This window comes from Argopecten irradians, chromosome 16 (genome assembly GCF_041381155.1).
Source record: "Argopecten irradians isolate NY chromosome 16, Ai_NY, whole genome shotgun sequence".
NCBI lineage: Eukaryota > Metazoa > Mollusca > Bivalvia > Pectinida > Pectinidae > Argopecten > Argopecten irradians.
In genome coordinates, this window is record NC_091149.1 from 25,721,129 (window position 1) to 25,731,329 (window position 10,201).

Sequence of the window (10,201 nt, forward strand, 5' to 3'; positions counted from 1 at the left end):
GTTCCTGGGCGTCTTCCCCAACAGTTTTGTATATGTTGAACACTATGAGGTATGTTTGGTAAAAATTAAATTATATTTTATTGATATCGATTCCAACAGCTACAACTAGTCCGATGCCCACGACTAGTACAGTGGAACCTCCCAAAACCGAACCTTCTCAAAACCGATCACCTCTAGAAACCAAACATGGATGTCATGTATGGAATTAATTCCTCTTTATTAATAGTATATAAAACTTCCCAAAACCGATCCCTCCCAATTCCGAATACCGGACCGATTTTGAGATCGGAATAGTCAAATGTAACTAAAATACACTTCTGAAAACCGGCCTTACCTGAGCGACACCGATAGATTGCATTGAGGTCTGATCAACCGACCCTGAAATACACACATACCTGTACCATAGTTGTTGCATGCCATGTCCTTGGGCATGTATACAGATGTGAAGGCTATAGGTACACGGTAATTATACCCGAGATGGTGGTGTAATTATTTAATCATGCCTATTGTTTAGATATCTAATGAAGGTCTACCATGTGCACGCGGTTTGTTTACTGTAGGAAAACAAGCAGAGCTAGTAATAAAGAGAAAGTTTCGTATTCAAATCACACGTTTTTTTTATTTACATATGTAGTTGTCGGATAACGTAAATTATCTGTATGAAGAAGCCGAAGCCATGTATTGTTTTAGAAAATGACTATGTCATATAATGACCGGCATCGACTGATCATCGTGTAAATAGACCATATAATTTGATTCTTGACGTAACCGGAAGCGATCGGTCGTATGTAGGTTGCAGACGATCGCGAGAACATCCCCAAGAACATTCACGCAACTAACTAACTAAACTACGTTTATAAGCGGTAACAAAGTCAAGTTTGCTGTAATCCATTCCTTTTAAACGTATGATTTTCTCTTTTGTGATAACATTCACATTAACAATCAATATCGGTCGGTTTTAACGAACACTAGGCATACCTGCGGTGCACTAATGTAAAAAACGACTTCCGATCGATTAAATCCGGATCGTGATGATCGGTATTCGGTTCACTTCTCCAAACCGAACCCTCTCTAAACCGGCTGAAATTATATGCACCGACCATGATCGGTTTCGGGAGGTTCCACTGTAATTTTACAGCCGGACAAGTACCAATTGAAATGAACTAGTCCAATTGGAAAATCAGTAAATATACTATATTTACAAGGGCGGTGGTCAATTGCATTTTTCAACATATTTTGAGTGCATATTGTATCAAATTATATCAGTTCGGATGTATCATTTTATGAAAAATTGTGTTTATGAACGCATCCAGGCTGTAATTTGTGTCAAAATTGTAAACTTATCATGACTGAAGTGCTGAAACAAAACGGCTGTATATTTCAATTGGACAAGTGGTTAAATAGTCAGACTAGTAAAATCTTGAGGTTTACTAGTCCAAATGACTAGTAGTGAAAAGTTTAAAGTCACAGACTGTTGCAATGTAATTTTTACAACTTATACAAATATGGATGTATGTGTGGGAGGAAACTGGAGTGTCCGGAGAAAAACTTTTTTTTACTCACTTTATTGGGCAGGTGACTTGTGACCTATTCACATCTGTGCCGTTGATCGAACCCCTCCGATGGGCTAGGTGAAACTTAAGGCTTACATATGTTTGGTGTATTACCTTTAACATCTTATTAGCAGGGGCATTAAAGGACAAACTTCTGTGTGTGCAACATGTTGCATATGTGAATATTTGTATGTTTTGGGAGGCTGTGGTATTGTACTCATGTTGCATCTCCTTGTAATAATGGAACTCTTGCCTTTTTTGTGAGGTATGTGAGTAAATCTGTTTATGTGTACCTCGTCTAAAATCATACATGATGTTATGACAACCTAAGATCATAATTTGTGGTAATGGTGACAATTTGTTTTTTTTTATGCAGACACTTGAATTATACAAATGCATCTAGATTTTCAAGTATTTTTCATCAGAGAGTTACCTCCCCTTACTTTCATAATCCCCCACCATGTATGTAAAAACACTGTCACCTTTTGGCTTAATACGCTAGCATTTCTAATTTTAGATTCATATAGAAAATCTATTTAAGATTTACCTCTTTTTCAGATTGCCCTGTTGAAGAATACGTTTACTGGAACTGTGTATCGTGACGTGACATATTACCCCGGCTGTTACGTCCTCGGACCAGAGAGAGAGTTTGTCACCTTTCCTGGTTCCGCAGTATTTGTGTCGTTTACAGAGGCCATCTTCACGAGGGATAAACTGGAGATCACTGTTACGTTTCACTTCCAGTATTTTCTCAGGTAACAATCGTAATAATATAGGTTTTATATAAAACTTACTTATAATTCATTCTTGTTTGTAACACACATCTTGATTGGTTTAAAAATTATTTTATAAGGGAATAAATTACGCTGCAATTTGTAATGTCGCTTCTGATTGGCAATTTTGAATTATAGTAGATTGAATTATTATTGAATTATAATTATACAGATAAATTTGAATGTTATGGAGATGTAACACATGAAACACCAAAACCTGAGTTCACACTCATCATAAACCGCTTTGTAGATTATTAGGAGTGCACTCTTATTTTTGTGTTATATATGACCATTACATAAAAAGAAGTTAAATAGGTGAAATAAAAATGATAGATCATTTTGAAACATCTTAAATATATACAGGAATTAGTTCAGAATGTACAAAGGTCTTCTGTTATAAGCTGGTCTTTACTGTAGAGTGACACAAGAAAGCTAACTGCAATTCAGTGCCTTGCGGGTGAGACAGGGGAATCTCAACTCGAAGGTAAGATTCTTAAGTTGTCAAACATGTGGCTTTGCCAAGTGTTTGACAGCATAGTTATACGTAGGGTATTTTTGTGTTGAGTCTCCTTGTAACTCTTAATAGTTATTATATAAATTTTGATCAAACAGACCATTAGAGCTGGGAGAACTACACAAGAAGTACGGTCTTGGTTACCAGGATATTATCAAAAGTGTGGTGAGGAGTCGCATTAAGAATTCTGCTGTCATCCTTAGTCTGGACGATTTCCGCTTTAACAGGACAATGGTGGAAAGGACAATGTTTAACATCATCAAATCACGCCTGACAGGTAAGTCCTGGCATACAGTCGGGTAACTTCAGCAATGGCTCTGGTTATTTTGATATTTACATCCCCTTGTAACGAAGTTGAAGAGGGAGGATATTATACTGGATTCAGGTTGTCTGTCTACTTCCCAACTACTTCTCTTAAATAACTGAAAGAATTTTAACCAAACTTGGTGGCAATTATCCTTATATAGGAAGTTTTCCTTTCATTGTAGTCTCATGCAGATGAGATATGAAAATAGATGCTAAAAAAATATGTAAGATGTTGATTAAAAAAATATATAAGATTTTATTAATACTGATGTTGAAATAATTTTTTTTGCAATTGGGAAAAAAACCACCAAATAATGAAACAACACCCTCATGATTTTTGTTATCATTTTATCTATTCTAAATTCAATACTATGGTTGTCTGTTATACACATGAACCTGTTGTACAGACTTGATGAGAAAAATATTTTTTTTATACACAGGAAACTGTTGTCCGGACTGTTGTCCAAGCTGGTCTATTTATGAGAATTTCTATTGTTTTATTTATACACGGGAACTTGTCTGGATTTTATCAATGAGAATTCCTATTTTTTTATACACAGGAAACTGTTGTCCGGACTGTTGTCCAAGCTGTTCCAATGCGACTGTATGTAGTATATGTGACTCGACACCTATGTGTGACCCCGTGTACCACGTAGACATTCGGTACTTCCAGATGGCCAAGGTCGTCATAGCTGATGATGTGGCCGAGAGGTACCTCACTTCCCTGCTTCTTAAGGTGAAATTTCTTTCCTATTTTAAACAGATGGCTAGGTTTCTCGTACAAGAACAGTCAAGTAGATACATAATGGTCATTGGTGAGAGGGATGTTAGAATGAATATTCTGAATTTGGGCCATACTTAAATACTCGTTGGTTGGGTTATGGAGGGTGGTTGTGGAGAGTGGGTGGTTTACTGTTGAATAACGTCTGTGCCTAAGAAAAACGGTCGTTTACAAGAGTGGTCATGTGTAGTGGGACTTATGTACAATCAAATCTTGTTAACTTGGTGTCTGAGGGACCATTAACCTTGTTCAATCTAATTGATCCAGTAAGAAAATGTGTGATACACTCCCTTGATTATTGTTTATATTTACACACCCCAGCATTCAGTTGGCAGTCATGGGTGGATGAATATTAACTGGACAATAGCAAATTATGAAAATAAGCAAATGACAGTTCATTCGCTGAACAACGCCAACTGCATTTAGTAATTTTACATAGTGGGTTTGTAGTGAAATGTAAATATAAACTCACAGTGTTTTATTTTCTGTTCCCCAGGTGCGGAGCTGAGGCAGAATTCTTTAAACAGAATCACACTGTTATAGAGAAAAAGACAGAACAGATGGTGAAACAAAGACAAAATGAAGGTAGGTTTAGTTGATAAGTATCTTAATTTGTTGTAATATATCTTAATGTGTTGTAATATATCTTAATGTGTTGTAATATCACCCAAATAAAAAAGTCATGACAGTAGATCTATATACAAATGTATACAAAGTAAAAAGATTGTCAGTAGACGTGAGAACTCGCTTAATTCAAACAGTCGGATAGCTCAAAGTTTTATCTCGCTCCCCGAGTCCGTACTAACAAGTTCCACTGTATCGTAAAAGTAAATACACAGCAGATTTAATACTGACTACAAAGGCCACTTAAGGGACCAAGAAAAACGGTCTTACTAGTTGTCTTTCTACATAGGTCAAATTGTGTTGAAATTGACCATTTGGAACCCCAAGAAAATGTTCTTATTATACATAAGTGGTCGCTTAGGTAGGTATGACTGTATTAAGTTCCCAGGTACAGAAGTGAAAAAACACTTTGACTTAAGTTTCCATTAGCATTTTAACGAAAAATTCAGCTAGAGAAAGATTTAGGAATGGTTAAATCATGGAAAGTCACATCGCAAAAATATATTTTAAAAATATTCTTGATTTTACCTAAAATCGCGTTAATTTAGACACACATCAATAATCCACTATATGGTATATTATATTGTATTGTTCTAGCGAACGAGTTGATACGGGCTGGGGAAGCTCAAGGTGCGGCAACGATGGTGATAGCGGAGGCGAAGAGAGAAGCTAACATCACCACTGGTTACGCTGTTGCTCTGTGGACAATGTATAACAGACTAGGTATAACGAACATGGATCATAAACTCTCCCTGATGATGGTACGCACCCTAGAGGATGTCAACGTCAAGGGCAACCTGTACCGCAGGTACAACTACGATAACATGACATTAGTAAACATGGGTACCGGGTAACCACTAGGACTCGCACTGCAGGCTTTCATTGTCAACGACTACAGGGTTATCTAAGATAAAAGAAGATACATGTATATAAAAGGTTATTTTGATACAATGAAATCATTATTGAAATCTGTATACTAATTCAGAGAATCTCTGTTTAAAGAAACTGATTAGTTATTGATATATTGAAAAAATGTTTTTGATACAATGAAATCATTATTTAAGTCAGAATATTAATTCAGAGTTTTCCTGTTTAAAGAAACTGAGTATTTATTGATATATGGTATTAAAAAAATGTTTTTGATACAATGAAATCCTTGTTGAAATCAGTATATTAATTCACAGAATTCCTGTTTTAAAATTTAGTATTTATTGATATTGAACAAATGTTTTTGATACAATGATATCATAAATTTTCTGCTTAATGCTAATTATCAAGTATACAGTGAACCTTGGATAATACAGACACCGATAGTCCGAAAACTTGCCTGTCTGGACAAAAAATATTGGGGAACATATTACCGTAACGCTACATATTGATTAAGATCACTAGATTTGTTATTGCGAACAGTTCATAATCTATACAGTTTAGACTGGGATCCAAATGTCTGGATTATCAAGTGTTTCCTTATCTTGTCTGTAATTACGCCATTGACAAAATCTGAACATTTTAATGTTTCAGTAATGATTATTTTAAGTGTTTGTTACTACTTGTTTGTTTAATTTAGAATCAGGGTAAAGTATTGACCTCTGACAATTCATAATGAACTCATCTAGCCTTTGAATTAGAAAAGTTCAAATATGTCTTTTGGGGTGAATCAGGTAGGAAACTTTGGAATTTCAAGTGTTATTTATGAGTAGGTGTGGTATAAAAGGGAGTTTACGTTTATAGTATATTTATTTTCATAATTCTTCTCCCCTGTCCTGCTCACTATGAGTATTTTTACTTCAAAGCTGTTGAGGTTAGACCACAAAAATGAATTATCAGCAATGACTTAATGGTGATCAATTAACGTTTCCAAGTCAACATTAGTGACGTCATAATGGTCACGTTTTTGATTTCAATTCTAGTACTATGGACGTCATTTTGGCTTGGTTAATGTATGTAGTAAAGGTGGTATGTGAATGTAAGTCTATTACTTATATCATATACACGCAATGTCTTTTCATTTAGTTTTAAGTTCATTTGGCCGGATTTGATCTTCAACTTACAGTATTTCCAGACATAATGCTATCTATATCCTGGTCATATTTTTGTGATACTTGTATAATAGGTTCATATGACATAGGCTAGGTCTACCAAAGTAGTTTTAATGTAAACATCTTTATACATATTTATATATAACAATGTTTTCCTTTTTGTAAGAACCTTGTCTTTTTTATGTGTGTGGAGATTAAGGTAGAATTCACCCTACAATAGCTGTTTAAAGGCGAATTTATGTTAAAAATTTTGTGAGAGACTAATATATGCAAAGAGACTAATATATGCAACAACTTGATATTATATTTTCATGCCAAACAACTCCAACCCATCAACATACCAGGCAGTAGAAAAAAAAGACAGATCTTCATGTTTCTGTCATACATTTTGATAGATATGAATTCATTTCTTCATTGTGAATTACTTTTATGATTTACTGTCATCCATTTTGACTGTAAAACTTTAGCAGCAACTTCAGCAAATTCTACAAAACCTGCTGAAAAACGTGAGAGACACAAATTTTGAGAGTTGTCAATTTTGTCCCTCTGGTGGCCATGACCGATAAGTGTTATTTTTGTTTATAGACACTTTGGGGTTGTTATGATAATTTAAAAAAAAAAAAAAATACAAAAAATAAATTGGTTCTATAAATTGGATCAAATAAAAGCTCCTCTCTTTTTAACTCTTCATTACTTGAAGGGGACTCTGATCTTGCCTTAATTTTATGTCATATCATGACTGTACCCCCCCCCCCCCCCAAAAAAAAAAAAAAAAAATTTACACCTTTTCTTTAATAACACATGAATGTATGTTGTTTACTGCATATGATTATAGGTGTTGGACCCTATCATGACATATCCTTGATATAAAGTGCCTCTTTGTCCCCGGAACTGTTGTATTTAATTTAAACAATAAATGTTTTAATGTAGCTATACTCCATTTATTTACTACATTATAAATTCCTTTCCTATGACTACAATTTTCAAAATACTTTTATTTTATCCTAAATCTACGTTAAGTTGTTTTACTTCATTGTAAAATTCTTTCCTATGCTTGCAATGCTCAAAACATTTTTATTGTAATTTAAATTTGAGACAATAAAAGTGTATAAACAGATAAAATTACTGCTAATCGTATTCTAAATTTATAAATAGATAAGATATTATAGAAATATACTAGTAAATATAACCAGGTCTTTGTGCATAACTCACTCAGCATAATAGTTTCTGTCAAATAAATGTTTTGTCATAAGGATTAAAATGCTCAAAAATCATACTCAAAACAATTCTGTACATCACTGTTCTATACATACACTGTATTTTTTTATATTGATACCTTATCACGATATTGCAACGAACCTGTTTTGTAACTCTCTTTACAGAACTGAAAATGTTGAAATTTAAGCGATGTGGAATTTACACTATTTACACGAAGGTCTTTTCTCAACGAAGGTTTTCCCTTCTGTTTTTGTGAAATGATGTTTTACAAACTTGAATGTATATTTATCGCAAAAATAATAACATCATGAAAATTTGAAATTGAAAACTCTATATCCACGTTTATATTTAAACACTGCAATCGTATTTTGCATATGAAAATTTTAATGTTTATTGCGTTTCAAAATTATTAACTGTTTTTATGTTCAAATCCTTTGTTCCAAGTTTGATTGTAATCTTTTTTTTGTGAGTCTGTTTTGAAAGTGTTGTAACGCGTATTTATGGAACCGGAGGTTGACTTAATGTTTAAATGTTGTAAGACACCACTTTTTGGAAACAGATGAAAATTGAATTGGACCAAGTCTTACAATACACATGTATACAGTTTATGAAAGAAGGAGATTTTACACTAGAACACATCATACAGATTTCTTATGAACTCTTTTGTTCTGAGTTTGGTTGAAACCTTTTTTTGTGAATCTGTTGTAATAGTGCCCATTTTTATAGTTTATTTATAGAACCATAATTTAACTGTTCGTGTAACTGTTGTAATAAATACCGTTTTTATGGTTGAATAACATCATTGATCAAAACTGAACACCACTAGCTTTTCCCCATTGAGAAGATGAGAATATTATTTTGTAAATTTATTGTACTGGATATTCAGTCATTCAAGGTGATATTATATTATAGTTAATCGATGCCTCTATGAAAATTCTAATTTATTTCTATATTTCCTATTTACTGATAACAAATACCTCTCTTAAAAATGTTTTTATTGTTCTTATCTATATGTTATACAATGTATTTACAATTGTAAGACTCATCCTATTGTTTTCGTATTTATATATTTTCTCTATCCACCATGACTAATAAATTTATTTCAACTACGACGTCTTTTTGAGTATTTCATTTTCAAAGAAATTTTAAGCATTTGAATATCATACTTACATTTTATACCTAATATTTGGGAGACTGTGGTATATTCATGCTGTGTCTTCTTGTATTGTGGAACTGTTGCCCTTTTCATAGCACTTTTCATCTGAAGCATGCAGCCGAAGACACCAAACAAGCACATTCCATCCGATCACATTATACTGACAACAGGCAAACCAGCCGTTCCATCTCCTTTATGCTGAACGTTAAGCAAAACCAGACAACCATTTTTATAGACTATAGTGTGTCTTGGACAAAAGTGAGGCGGTGTCAAGGGGGACGTTTGAAAGAAGAAAGTTAGTTAACATTCTGAATGACCAACATTGATGAAGTGGCGAAGAAAACCGTCATCGGCCATACTACGATCTGTGTATAGGCCATTGACAACCGTAAAGTTCAGGGCCATTGGTACAGATATCTGGTTGAAGAGTTAACTCTTTAGCAGGGATTAATGTTTTATTTTACCCTTTTGCAGTTTAAGTGCTCTTTTGGCGTCTTGGTAGCGACAGAACGTTTTATACCTATTTTGAGAAAGCTGGGGAGAAGGAACAACCAGTTGAACATTCACAACAAGCCACCAAACTAGGAGAGATGAGCTGACTCTAGCAAACGATGTAGTTCGTGGACCGCTATCATTTCATAGACTATGGTATATTTCAACCAGAGAACAGAACTTGCTCCACATGGGCGAACTACTCAAGTTCAACAAGAAAGTGGTTAAGAAAATATTTTGGGGAAAAGATAGAATTAAAATAGTTGCCTTCTTAAACTGAAGTTTTTAACTATGGACATGAATATATGTATTCGTAAAAAAATGAAATATTTCCTATCTCCTGTTATTTAGAAATATTTTGTTGATAATTGTACCATATAGGATTTGTTTAGAGATGGCTAATATAGACTTTGCATGATGCCAAATCCATTTGCATCATATTTGCAAGAAAATTTCTTGGAATGAAAAAAAAAAAAAAAAAAATGAAATAACCCGTTTGTGAAATATGGATATTTTTTTTGCAAAAACTCCGTGTTTAGAATCGTACGTTTTATGTTGAAACATTTAGTTTTTTTTCTTTATATTTTAACAGGTAGGGCGTTAAAATTTTACCTGCAGCTCCTATTGCACGATTCGTAAAAGGCGACTTTTGGAATTTTATCTTTTCTCTTCATCCTTATTGACTTTCTACTGTAATGTCTCTCTTGACACCGTCTCAGTTGTGATGAGGAAGACTCTTGATTCT

At 33.9% G+C, this 10,201-nt stretch overlaps 1 protein-coding gene across 1 annotated transcript; it reads left to right on the forward strand.

Moving 5' to 3' along the window:
- On the forward strand, positions 1-5,473 carry LOC138311206 (uncharacterized; the record flags this gene model as incomplete). The annotated part of the gene is given in 7 exon segments (XM_069252689.1): positions 1-49; positions 2,112-2,308; positions 2,939-3,117; positions 3,707-3,882; positions 3,918-3,924; positions 4,432-4,512; positions 5,149-5,473. Coding segments are annotated over 7 exon segments (946 nt in total), but the record flags the coding sequence as incomplete, so codon positions are not given.
- Positions 5,474-10,201: the final 4,728 nt, after the last annotated feature.